The 14,267-nt window shown below is 37.2% G+C and overlaps 1 protein-coding gene across 2 annotated transcripts in view; it reads right to left on the minus strand.

The window, feature by feature from the left end:
- LOC150099526 (uncharacterized) overlaps positions 1 to 14,267 on the minus strand; it is a 119,987-nt gene that overhangs the window by 82,560 nt on the left and 23,160 nt on the right. For both annotated transcript variants that reach the window (XM_090404195.1, XM_090404194.1), the window contains exon 3: positions 940 to 1,929. In XM_090404195.1, the coding sequence (XP_090260321.1) occupies positions 940 to 1,929 (990 nt within the window). The remainder of the gene's footprint in view (positions 1 to 939; positions 1,930 to 14,267) is intronic.

The following is a 14,267-nucleotide window of genomic DNA, read 5'->3' on the forward strand; positions in this document are numbered from 1 at the left end:
TTTTCTCTTTTCACACTGTATCATATTGTGAATAAACTATGATGATCTAATAGCAGGTGATCAATACAAGCAAAGCTTCAAGTAGTGACTGGATGAAGTATTGGCTAAGTTTCTTACAGGAAACACTTATGAATATACAAAGGGAAATACTTGAAATAAAATCCATAAATGCTTAAATATTACTTCTTTTTTTTTAAATCTTAAAATCTCCTAAAAGGAAAATTTCTTGTTGAACCTTATTTTCACTTCATAGAAACCATTCAGGAACATTTGGAAAGCACTGTTCTAGATCCAGGACTACCATGACCCTTCTTGAGATAAACTACTACTTTTTATATCTCCACATGGTCTGGAAATTATCTTATAAACTACACTATCATTTAACAGCTATAAAAGATCATCATCATGCGTATCAAGGATTTAGGCCTAGCATGGCCTGTTCCGGCTTTAGAAGTCATCGGTGAATCGTTTAAGAGGACGTCCTGGTTTTCTTTTTCCTAATGGTTTGCACTTTAAAGCTTGTTTTGGTAATCTTTCTGTTTTCATTCTTTGAACGTGTTCCATCCATTTATATTTATGGTCTGCTTTAATTTTTAATATTACTGGTTCTTGGTTTAATTCTTTCATTTCTTAATTTCTTTTGTGATGAAATAGGGTATATTTTGCAGTTTTTCTCATAAAAAATTTCGCTTCCATACGTTAAGACTGGTAGGGCTAATGTATTGTGTACTTTCAGTCTGGTTTGTTTTTGAACCAGGTTTGGTTTAAATATAGAGTTAATTACACCTGTTATTTTTAAATATTTTGCAATTTTTACATTTATATCTTTTTCATATGTGATCATACATCTTAGGTAGTTAAATGAATTTACCTGTTCTAAGATCTTGCTATAAACGATATTTGTATTAAACTCTTAAATTCATATTAATATATACTCACCTTGATCAGTTTCACCAAGTTTATCAGAGATTTTCTGTAAGGGATGTATCTCCTCAATATTTTTATATGTAGTTATATATTCTTCTTCCATCTTGTTTGGATTAGTTTTTATATCAGAAAATGGTCGACTTTTCTCATCAGAATTTTCATGGAGTGTATCTGTTTCAGACGTAGAATCTGAACTGATAGGTTTCTGATCAGGATGTTGTGAACCCTTTTCAGCTGTAGCAAATTCTGATATTTTCCTTTCAGCGTTAACAGATTTCACTTTTTCATTGACACCATGGCCTGCTTCGTCATGGGCAACGTGGCCTGCTTCGTCATGGGCAACGTGGCCTGCTTCGTCATGGGTAACGTGGCCTGCTTCGTCATGGGCAACGTGGCCTGCTTCGTCATGGGTAACGTGGCCTGCTTCGTCATGGGTAACGTGGCCTGCTTCGTCATGGGCAATGTGGCCTGCTTGGGAAATGTGCCCTGCGTCGTCGTGGGCAACGTGGTCTGCGTCGTCGTGGGCAACGTGGTCTGCGTCGTCGTGGGCAACGTGGTCTGCGTCGTCGTGGGCAACGTGGTCTGCGTCGTCGTGGGCAACGTGGTCTGCGTCGTCTTGGGCAACGTGGTCTGCGTCGTCTTGGGCAACGTGGTCTGCGTCGTCTTGGGCAACGTGGTCTGTGTCGTCTTGGGCAACGTGGTCTACTCCTGGACTGACGGCACGGTCTGCTCCTGAAACGACAGCGCGGTCTGCTCCTGGACTGGCAGCGCGGTCTGCTCCTGGACTGGCAGCGCGGTCTGCTCCTGGACTGGCAGCGTGGTCTGCTCCTGGACTGGCAGCTCCAGTAGTAGCACTGTGTGTTTCCCTGGTGATAGTAGGACCTGTTTCCCCAGTGCTAGCTGAGTTTTCTTTCACAACAGAAATAATATCTTTACTAGCAAGCATATTGTTGGTATTTGGCGATATGTCTTCATGTGCTGCTGTTCTATTTTTTTTATGACCTAAGGAAATTAAAGGACAAAACATGTTTCATTTTTCATAGCAATATTTCTTCAAACCCATCATATTAAAAACTGTAGTTGAAGTAGTATTACTCTTTTTTTTGGGGGGGGGGGGTAATCTTCACCTATTAATGTTGTTAATGATTGTAACCTTATAGTATATTACTACTGAGTTGACTAATTGAATTAAAAAAAAATTAGTAAGCCTAATTTTACCTAATGGCCCGCCTGGTTGGCTGAGTGGTTAGCGTATCCACTCTCCTGCCAAAAGGCTGCGGGTTCGAATCCCACCATGGGAATAGATGTTTGTGATTATCTATGGAAGTACCAGTGGTAGATGGCGTTGATGTAGTTGCAGTTGGTGGATTGAGTTGGAGACAGAGAGATGTAGAGCAGATGTCCTCCCTCGATGAGTCTTTGGACTCCCAGGAGGTGTCACGTAATAATAATAATAATCTGGATCTTACGCTATTGTTGTAGCTTGCTTCAGTGGACAGGATATATTTGTAGCCTAAGTCACTCAAGCCTTTTATTATTATTATTTTTACGTGACACCTCCAGGGAGTCCAAAGACTCATTGAGGGAGGGCACCTACTCTACAATTCTGTCTCCACCCAATCCACTGAACCACAACTACCATCATCTACCATGTTAAACATGAAAACATATTTAATTTTAAGCATGTAAATTTTAAACATGTAATATTCCTTGATTTTGATTCACATGCTATGCAATAAAATTATTTCTATAATTTCTTTGCACAGCTTATTTGTATATTCTGGATATATTTCAATTGGATGCATCTGTCAGGGACTGCAACAACGATCACAGTTTTGGGACTGGCTTGAAGGCAACTTTTATTGCATGTTTTCAAAGCATTTTTGCAATGTGGTTTTAAACAGCACCAATGTATAAAATTACCTGACTACCTTATATTGCCAGCAAAGGTTGGTCGATTGGTAGAGCCTCTGCTACTAATGGCTCATGCAAAAAGTTAAGCTAGCTTGAGTGTGGTTAGTAGTTGGAAGGGAATCAAACATTTGATGCTGTTGGCACACTCTCCCTCGATGAGTCTTTGGACTCCCTGGAGGTGTCACATAATAATAATAAATGAAGTCCTGATCTAAAGTAGTCTTCAAACAGCATTATCATTAATTTCAATTTCATTTTCATAATAACATCTATAGGAGGAATTGCCATTTTTTTAATTAAAACTGCTGCAAGTAGTTCTTTACATGAGAAAATATCCTATAACCAGTAATAATTAAATTTAAATAGTAATAAATTAACTTACTTTCATCACACTTTATAAATAAAAAAAAAAAAAGTTTTGTTGCTTATTCTAAATTTGGATTTTTTCTCCCCTTTCAGATATTAAAAAGGATTTTATATGTTCCGAAGTGACAGAAGATTGTAGCATGTAAAGATGTCATATATAAGAATATCAAATCATCTGCAGTATCCTATTACAACTACAGTGGTATCTCGCTAATCCAAACTAATAAAAACCACGCTCTTTTGGATTAGCAAATTTTCCCCCAAGGGACAACAATAACGCTAGTTATTGTTGTCTAATGGTACATCAATTTAATTCTGTAAATAAATGAAGTAACTGATAGAAAAAAGCTACTGTACTGTAAAGTAAAACTTAAAAAACAATACAGTACACAAGTTCATTTTAGCAAAAAATTTAGTTTGTATGTACCTGTATTGTTGAGGATTCTGATTTAATAAAATTGCATAGTTCAGTACATAACTTAATTTGTATAAAAAATATCACTCTCTTGTACACGACACAAAAAAGTTTCACAAAATAACACACAAAAAAGTTTTTTTTATTTCTTTGTAAAAAAGTCACTGATTTTCTTTTGCTTCTTGGAAGCTAGACTTTTTTCGAATGCTTCTTCTCAGAACTGCATCAGCAATAAAATTTTGTGGAATGGCACATCATTCTGCTTAGCCCATTCTATACACATAGTAAAACTATCAACTGCCTCTTCATGTTTTACTTTTTTTTTCTTAGAGTTCTTTATCATCATCATCATCATCATCTTCTAAATCATTCTGTAGCATCATATTTATAATTTCAGCATCTGATTTGATTTCAAATTCACTTTCGGATCTACCTGCAATCCATTCCGTAATATCTGTTTGAAATTTCAACATCTGGATTTATATTTTTAACCAATTATGCAAGTTTTGAATTTCCTCTTTTTGTGTATCGCCATGGTTATACTCTATTGTAATAATAATAAAATAAATAATAATACTTAAAATAATAATTATTAAATAAAAATAATAGTACACAAAATAATAATACATAATAAGTAAAACTTTTTTTTACTTATTATGTATTATTATTTGGGATTACTAAAGGGTTCAGACTAAACAGGTTCGGATTAGAGAGATACCACTGTATATCAATTATTTAAATGAGGAAAAAAGTGCCTTAAAATTTTCAAAGCTAGCTTAAAAAATAAAATAAAAAAAATTATGAAACACTCATCGAGTCTTCAAACATGATTGACCATTGCTTTGAGAAATAGGACTCCTCAGATAATGCACACAAATTTCATGAAATTACTGATGTTCACTATGATTTAAGAAGTATTATTTGAAGTAATAATTAAAAAAAATACTAGCAACTATGTTTAAAAATTTTAACTCTAATTCTTGGTTTTTCTGCATCCCACAAAAGAATGCAGAGAATTCATTATGGCTTCTGACTCAAAATCAGATCTTCACCTTCTCCATAATGCCTCTGTAAGCATTCAAATATATTAAATGAATGAATGACAGTGGTATAGGAAAACACCAGCCCCAGATGCGATTTTTAATAAAATCATCGAATGCCTGCCATATAAAGCCGTAATGCACATTCTTGCTATTATTAAGATATTACTATTTCCCAGCATGATGGTAAGTAGCAAACGAAGATTAAGATGTAATCTTAATCCCAAAACTATGAAAGCATCATGCCTTTCCCAAAACATCCACAAGAGCAAGGAATCTGGAAGACACCTGGATAACTAAGATGTGGAAGCTTTTCCTTTGGAGAAGTGAGAAAGGTGGACATTTTTCTGAAAGGTCGAAAGGCAACAAATATTTAGTGGTTTTAAAACTTTTGCTATGCATTCACTAATGCCTTGTACATAAGGGATAGGAATGCACGTTATTTCTTCTGTATTTGAAGAGGAAGACATATTAAAACTACTTAAAGCTCTTTTGATGAAGGAATTCTTATATCCATTAGATAAAAAGGAGGAAATAATATATTGCCATTCTTTTTTATAACAGATCGTCTGAAGAACAAAAAGGTGTGGACCCGATGAACCAGTGTTTTAATAGTTCCTGCCTTTTGACTGGGATGGTGATGAGATTCAGCATGGATATAATGGCCTGTATGAGTCTTCTTTCTGTAGACTGAGAAATGTAGGTAACCATCTGGTTGGCAAAGAATTAAAAGATCGAAAAAAGGCTAACTGCTAAAATCTCTACCTTTCTCACTTCTCCAAAGGACAAGCTTCCATATCTTAGTTATCCAGGTGTCTACCAGATTCCTTGTTCATGTGGATTATCTTATTTCGGACAAACAGGAAGATCTGCCTCTATTTGGCTAGAAGAACACCACTCTTATATTCAATACCTTGAACCTAAACAGTCTGGACTTGCAGAACATGCCATCATCACTAGACATAGAGTTCACTGGAACAAGACAAGAGTCCTTCACAAAAGTCAGTTCCTCATGGAACGGCTTTATAAAGAAACGTGAAGCTTTACTTCACTCTCCTATCCGATGGTTTACATCTATCCCCTTTATGGGAGATAGTACTTTATAAATCAGCTAATCTTTCCTAACTTTTTAATTGTGTGTATATATATATATATATATATATATATATATCTTTTTTTTTAGTTAGGAAATTTAAAATGAATCACTTTACCCACACCATGGCCAAAAACTTTAGAGAATTATACTATCCCAATAAGAAATACTTGCAATGTACTGTACTTGAAGGTACTTCAGCTAAAATCTGTATAGCAACTATACAATAATCTGAGCAGACCATTGATAAAGGTACTGGACCCAGTACTGATCTAACTGGCCTGGTGGATAGCACTTCACTTTCCAACCCACAGAGGACTGTGGATTCAAATTTCACAGTATCAAGTTATTTGTGCATGTCTTTAGTATACATTCACAAATAACTATAGTATTGTGAGATGGGTTTGAGAGTAAGATAACTTCAGGCTTATTTAGCTCTTAATCCATCCACAGCATTAATGTGCTATTAATCTTTCATGGGTGAAACTGTCATTAAAAAGTTCAGATCACAATAATATCTTAAGACCTGCCAAAAGCAACTTGCTTAAAATTGTTGATTTAACACTTTCATTGCCAAGCTGAAAATTGGAATTTCGTGCGGTGGTCAAAATTTTTTTATTTAGTTAGCGACGGCCACGCGATAACGCGTGATCAGCCGTTTGGTGAGAACTCGCATCGCGTAGTTGCGCAATATCGTTCATTGCCAAGCTGAAAATTGGAATTTCATGTGTGGCCAATTTTTTTTTTATTTATTTTTTATTTAGTTAGTGACGTCCACGCGATAACGCATGATCGGCCGTTTGGTGAGAACTCCCATCGCGTGATATCGCATGATGGCAATGAACGTGTTAAATGTCAAATGCATGGCACAATATGCATCCTTTTGTTGGAAAAGAACCAAGATCAATTTTTGTTACTCATATTAGAGAATTTTTTTGAAAGGTCTAATAAAGAAGGGATGGGATCATTTTTTTTATGCATGTCAAAGTCAGACAACATTAGGATGTATAATTATAATTAGAATGTTACCTGGATGGAGCATAGTAGCCCACAATAGGCATAATATACTTTAAATAGGGCTGGATGTGTGTTCAGAAAGAAAGAGACTATGATATGTATATCTCAATGTTGTTTTAGAACACACAACATTAGAATTAAAAGAGATGATAAATCATAAAGAACCAATGGAACAGAAAGGAGCCAAATATCAGGACTGAGGTACTAAGAATGTCTGATGGAAGTTTTTTCCCACTTGGTTAAACTATAAATTATTTATTTAGTTTAATCCTTTATCCAAGTATAAGCAAACAAAGTTTGCGCCTGAAGTATCTTCAGGACTGGGGGCAACTCGTAGCAAAAGTGGATAAAGCTTCACATCGCTTGCCTTAGTGTCCCGTAATACAAAGCACATCTCTTTGCAGACATGTATAATGCTATGCATTATGGGAAGGGTTACTACCCAGACCAGTTTCGACCTGTATTGAGATCTCTTCAGTGAGAGATCTCAATACAGGTCAATACCAAGGACTAACGATTAACATTTCTGACATAAAGGGCGAAGCAAAATACCTTTCATACTCCCCACTATCTGATAGGGAAACAGTGAGCGAAAAAATTTATGAGCAAATTCCTCGCCCGGAGCGGGCTTGGAGATTAAACATCAGAATTGGAGTTTAAGATGGCTTTTGGTCTTTTATGTTTGAAGTAATCCGTTGCGTCGTAATTTGCAGCTAGTTGGGATGTATAGATGCTTTTGAAAAAAACTTTGTTGCTATAGTTTGCAGAGTGTCCTGATGAAGTTGCACATTTCTCATAAACCATGGAGCGTTTAGGATCATACGTAGACATTTATTTTGCACTCGTTTTAATCTGAGAATATTAGTATCAGCAGTTATGGCTCCAGGCCAGAGAAGTGTAAGTGAGTACAGGATGAACCATCAGTTTGTAGATAAGTAGTTTGATTCTGGTGTTTAGTTTACTGTTCCTGTTGATTAGAGGATAGAGTTGAACAATGGCTTTAGATGCCTTTGCACAGACAGCCTTGGTATGGCAGCTGAAAGTTAGCCTTCTGTCCAGTAGTACACCAAGGTATTTGACTTCTGTTTGCCATTTTTTGTGTTAAACAATAAGATATCCCCCTTTAGGAAGCATCGGTCTTCCCCAAAAGTGAATCTCCCAGAATTGCATAGCCATGCTCTTCTGGGGATTCACTTGCAGTCTCCATTTGGAAAACCATTTTTCAATCTTTGGTAGGCTTTCTTGCAGCTTTTTGATGGCAAGATGTGGATGTAGAGATTGGCTAATATTGCTGTATTGTCTGAGTAGAGGGCCATAATAGATGACAATGGATTGTGCGGGATATCAGACACGTATATGGAAAACAGAATCAGTGCTAGTAAGGATTCTTGTGGGACTCCAGCCACGATACGTTTCTGTGCTGATACTGTATCATTTATCTTGATTTGCATACGTCTGTCAAAAAGGTATGATTTAATTAGGTGAACCATTTCCGATAGTATTCCAGTTGAGATCAGTTCATGCGGTAATCCGAAATGCCAAATTTTATCAAATGCACTGGCTATGTCAGTGCATTTGATAAAATGTTTAACTTGTGTACAGCGACTTGGAATTTGGTAAGAATAACTTTTTCTGCGATTTTACCCAAATTTGAGATGAGGCTGATTGGCCGATAATTTTGAGTCAGGTGTGGGTCTTTTCCAGTCTTATGGATTGGAATTATATCTGCCACCTTCCAACAGGAAGAGAAATGTTTGAAACAGAGGATGGAATTAATTATGTTAGTCAGATGTACAATAGTTATACGAGGCAGCAGCTTAATCACCTTGTTGGTGATGCAGTCAGGTCCAGGAGCCTTTTTGTTTTTTAATTTCTTGATTATATCATATATTTCTGTTGGTGATGTGGGTGCAATTTGATTGGAGCAAGTTACAGAAGAGTTTAACAAACATCTGACATGGCGATGGATCTTGTAGAAGTGATTGAAGTCTAGGGTCATATGAGGGTTTACACTGCTTGTCTTAAGTTTTCTTCTATTGCTTCGGCTTTATCTGCATCAGTGTAGATGAGGCCCAGATCTGTTTGGAGGGAGGAAGAGATTTGTTTTTGATCTTTCTGATTAGATTCCAAATGGAGTGATTGTCAGGAGAGATGGAAGTCAATCTTTCTTCCCAAAGTTGACTTCTATGTGCTTTAAAGGCATCTCTCACTGCAGAATTGATCCTATTCAGGATTTGTTTGTCTTGTGGTGTGCGGTTATTATGAAATCTTTTTCTAGCCTCATTTTTCACCTTGATCAGGTATATGATATCTTCTGGCAAGTGGTTGGGACTGAGGGCAGTTGTGGAAGTAGTAACTACTGTAAGGGCTGTATTAATTTGTTAGGTTAGGTCTTTAACAGCTGTTTCAATTTTTTCTTTGGATTTTATAAGCAGAACAGGACCATTTCGGGAGTACTTCGGACAACCTTTTCAATGATATGAATGAGTGTGTGTGTGAGGGGGGGTTCTTGGTTTCCTAACTGCAGCAGTATTGGATTATGATCAGATGAAAGATCATTTAGTGTCATTAAACTGTACTGGAGTTTCACATTCTGCAGTATGACTGTGTCCAAGACATCAGCAGTGCCATAAGTATTATGATGTTCAGCGGGACCTGTCACAACTGCATTGTTGGATCCTGTATAGTTAACAAGTATGTAGCCATTCCTGTTGGTAGTTCAATTGTTCCAGGCAGGATGCTTGGCATTTAAGTCACCAGCAATGACGATAGGCTCTCTCTGATGCCCAAGATGGCATTCAAATCCAAAGACAGCAGTAATGATTTTAATGGAGAATTTTATGCTGCATAGATTTTTAGTCTACCAGCCAAGCTCGTGAGAACCTCTACACCTGTAACCTTAAGATTAGTGGTAGGTGGGATATTTACATAGTGATGATTAATGTAATTCTTGATGAAAATGGCAGTGCTGCCACCTCTGTGGGTCAGCCTGTGAGTTCTGTACAGATGATATCCCCTGATTTTGGGGTTTTCCGATGATCTCATATGCATTTCACTTCTCAAAATTACATCCGGCTGATATCTTTGGGTGAGCTCTTGGAGCTCCAAGACCTTATTTCTGAGGCCGTTCGCATTCCACGCAATAATCTGCAGAGAGTCTGGATTTAGTTTATTCCTGTTCATGAATGAGAGCTGTGAGGATGGTTTGTGTATCCTTTAGGAATCTTTTAGTAGAGGATGGTGTAGGGTTGGATCTGCTGAAGTCTAGTAGCATATTTGCCAGAGAAGAGATGATGATAGCTGTCAGGTTTGTGTGGTACTGGCTGATCCTGTTCATGAGTTATCTGTTTAGAATGGACTACATCTGCATATGTCCTTGTCTGTTGTTGAGTTGTTCTTTTAAAGGACTCTGACTGCGGCAGATGGGCTTCTGACAATTTTTACTAATCATTGAGAGGCTGTGGAGCTGAGACCTCTGGTGTGGATCTACTGGAGGAGGAAGAGTGTCTGTCTGTCTGTCTCCAATCTTCTATTTTTGGGTTTTGAATGCATCCTCTGTAGTTGGCTGTGTGTGGGCCACCGCAGTTGGCACATTTAGCTGGGGTGGTTTTCGGCTTTGTACAGATATTGGTTGGGTGGTTGTCTCTGCATTTTAGACATTTAAACTCAGCCTTAGACATTTTCTGGGCCTGGCCAAATTTTTGACATCTGTAACACTGACCTGTTGAAGCCCTTTTCCTTAAGGATTCTGGGCTGATTTTAAGCCCACAGATTGACATCAGGCCATAAATCTGTTTGTAAGATTGATGGATCTCAACTAATACTAGTGGCATCAGAGTCTTGTCTTTTTTGGTCATTCTGCTGACCTTGATGGGTGGCAGGTCATGATGGTGTAGATCAGCAGCCACTTCTTCTGTGGATGTCTTCAGACACGCCTCTGAGCACCACCTTCAGATTTTACTCTGAGCTGAGCGAGAAGATGTGATACCGAGTGCCTCTAGCATTCATTTCTTCTGTCAGTTTTTAGTAGTCCATCACTGTAGTAGGCTGTATCTTGATGCCATCGGTGACATTTTTGGTGGTGATATAAGAGATCTTTAGATTGCACATGGTGGCCCTAAGAACCATCCATCTTTGTTTTTTGCAGCGTATGATCGGAGATACCCCTCTCTAGTGGAGGCAGAGGGATCTGAAACTGGCCCATCTTCTTTCATTCCATCCTCTTTTGGTGGTTCAGAGGCTGTGGTTTTTTGCTTTTTATGTGCTCGGACCTCTGTGAAGTCTGAGGTGGGGGGAGGGGAGAGAGAGAGATCACCAAGTCCAGCTTCTCTTCTCTTCGAGCATTGTTGTCACCCTCTTCGTCATCCCCCAAACAGAGTAAAACTTGATTTGAAATTTTTTAAGAATTTTTTTAAGTATGTTTATGGCTAGCCCTCTGTTAAGTGACTCTACTAGGGCGTCAGTGCCAACTTCACTTATTTTGAGAAAATGAGGTATAAAAGCACTGTTTAAGCTTAAGTCCAGGTAAAAGTCCTGTAGACCCAATCAATGGTCTACCCGCAGAGGGAATACCGAAGCTGGCACTGCCAGAAAAACCGAGCATTGGCAAAACGCTCGAAGTAGCAGCATTGATTTCAATTAAATCAACCAGTGATTTAATGAGGACTGTGTGATTCAAGACCTGTCTTGTCCCTTCTTTCCACCAAGTGTAGACCAGCAGTCGAATTCTCCAACTAGAGGCGGAAGACTACTGACAGGCACAGGGCAGGGAAGAGGAGAGGGCCTGGGAAAATTGCATTAAAGCCAGAACCTTACCTGGCTGAACGAATCCAATCGGCAAAAATCCTTACAGTCAAATCCGTCGCCTAACCATCGTGAAAACTAGGTGAAAGAAAAATTACCATGATTCGTCATAATTCAAATGACCACACCAGGTGATACCAAGGTTGAAGCAATGCAGAAGTCATATTTAACTATATGAGTTGCCAAAAGGTGTCACACCTTATTATTAAATTACTCTGGATTACAGAAGAATGTTGGAAGTTTTTTCTCACTTGGTTAGACTATAAATTATATATTTATCTTAATCCTTTATCCAAGTGTAAGCAAACAAAGTTTGCACCAAGTATCTTCAGGAATGGGGCAACTCTTAGTAAAGATGGATGAAGCTTCACATCACTTGCCTTAGTCCTGTAATGCAAAGCACATCTCCTTGCAGATATGTATAATGCTATGCATTATAGGAAGGATCACTAGCCAGACCGGTTTCAACCTTTATTCAGGTCTCTTCTTCCCCTACTCATACTAATTGCTATTTTTCAGGTTATGCCAATGCAAGTATTGTATAAAATACAGGTAACCTTCGTATAATGTGGTACTTATACAACGCAATCTACAAGTTGTGGTATCCCTTGTTCAATGCAGGCTACAATTTCTAGTAACCCTTTATTTTATTTTATTTTTTTCATATTTTTCACCGCAGGACTTAAAAATCAAATTTTATCTTTGTTAAATTTGTGTCTGCCCGTGTCACGCAAGTAATTATAAGTATCGAATTTGTTTTATTGTATCACTGAATAAGGTACTGTACAGAGGGCTTTTGCAGTCTGTGTCATTCTCAACAAATAGTGCGATTAGAGACAGATGGAATAAAAACGGCGCTAACTAATAAATCACATCCCCTCTCACAGAAACTACGCTGTATAGACTTAAGCAAAACCATATGTTGCACCGAAACACAGTATCTAACTAAAAACTATTGTCCAATTTTTCAATTATGAAATAAGTGTTTTTTATTGCATTTGAAATTCTCAATCTCATTATGACAGATCACAAAGGCTAACTTAAAATAAAAGACTACCAAGAATTGAAACATGCCATATAATGAATATATGAGTTCGCCTGCCACCTCAAACGCAAACAAAAAGGCCATAAAATTCAACCAAGGGTTGAAACGTTTGTGTGAGTTAAGCCAGACAGTAATGAGAAGTTCCATTGGAACGATAAATGATACCCTGTTGTGAATGTGTTAAAACTAATAGTGAATGTTGTTATGACAGTTTCAGATGTTATGGAATTCGATTGAAGAGAATTAGCATTTCAACTCAACACTTGTCGGTTGCTTTTGTCTTTGGGTCGTGCGATCTTTTGTTAATACCGCACCAGTCATATGCATGTCTTTATAGCTGCTGTCTTGTGTAAAACAAAATTCAGCTTGTACGTATTGTAACAATTAAAAAAAACCTTGAATAATTTATAAGCATATAAAAGGATATAAACAAATTGTCTTTGTTTTCTGCCAGGAAAGCGCATTAAAAATCACGAGTGTGTTATTCTCAAGCAGAGCAGTTTATTTTCTGGTGAGTTACATACATACGTAATGCTTTTTTTTTTAAATGTAAAAGTTTATTTTCATTGTAATGGCCACTAAAACTGCAACGAAAGGGAAAAAACTAACATTGAAGAGGAAATTTATTTCTCTCGAAGAAAAAAATTAAAATCTTGAATCGGTTGAAAATTGGAGAAAAACCAGGAGTTGTTGCAAGGACTCTGAATTTAAATGAATCAACAATTCGAACAATCAAACAAAATGAACATAAAATCCGAGAAAGTGTTATTGCTGGATCAACGGTAAGTGCAAAGCGTGTTGCTTGTGTTCGCGATATTCTAATAGAAAAAAAAATGGAGAAATCTCTAATGATTTGGATAGAAGATTGCACTCAAAAGAAAATCCCTTTGGATGGACACCTTATTAAGCAAAAACCTCTCAAAGATTATAAACATTTAAAAGAACTCTATCAAGATTCTTCAGAAGAAATCTCTCAGCATGTATTTTCTGCCAGTAAAGGTTGGTTCGAAAACTTTAAAAAGCAGTTTTCTTTGTATAATCTTAAAATCCAGGGAGAATCAGCATCAGCAGATGTTGAAGCTGCCTGGAAATACCCAGCAGAACTTTTAAAAATCATTAAAGAAGGTGGTTACAGTGCAGACCAGGTGTTCAATGTGGATGAATCTGGGTTAAACTGGGAAAAAAATGCCAAAACGCACCTATATTTCAAAAAATGAAAGATCAGCTCCTGGATTCAGTTTCCAGAGATAGAATTACTATACTGTTTTGTAGTAATGTATCAGGTGATTACATGACAAAACCAATGTTCATTAACCGATCTGCAAATCCTCGTGCGATGAAAGGGCTCGACAAGTCTATCCTACCTGTTTATTGGTAGGCCAATATAAAGGCATGGGTTACAGCTAGCATGTTTGAAAATTGATTTTTCAAGTGTTTTGTACCCGATGTAGAAAGTTACACAAAGAAAAAGAATATGGACTTCAAAATTCTACTAATTTTAGATAACGCACCAGGCCACCCAACAAATTTAAGCCATCTGAATATTAAAATAACTTTTTTGCTGCCTAATACTACTTCACTTATTCAACCACTCGAACAAGGAATAATATCAACATTTAAGTCATATTCTATTCGGCAAACATTTCA

Source organism: Typopeltis vanoorti, chromosome 14 (assembly GCF_054136105.1).
Source record: "Typopeltis vanoorti isolate ZY-2024b chromosome 14, IOZ_Tvanoo_1.0, whole genome shotgun sequence".
Taxonomy (NCBI): Eukaryota; Metazoa; Arthropoda; class Arachnida; order Uropygi; family Thelyphonidae; genus Typopeltis; species Typopeltis vanoorti.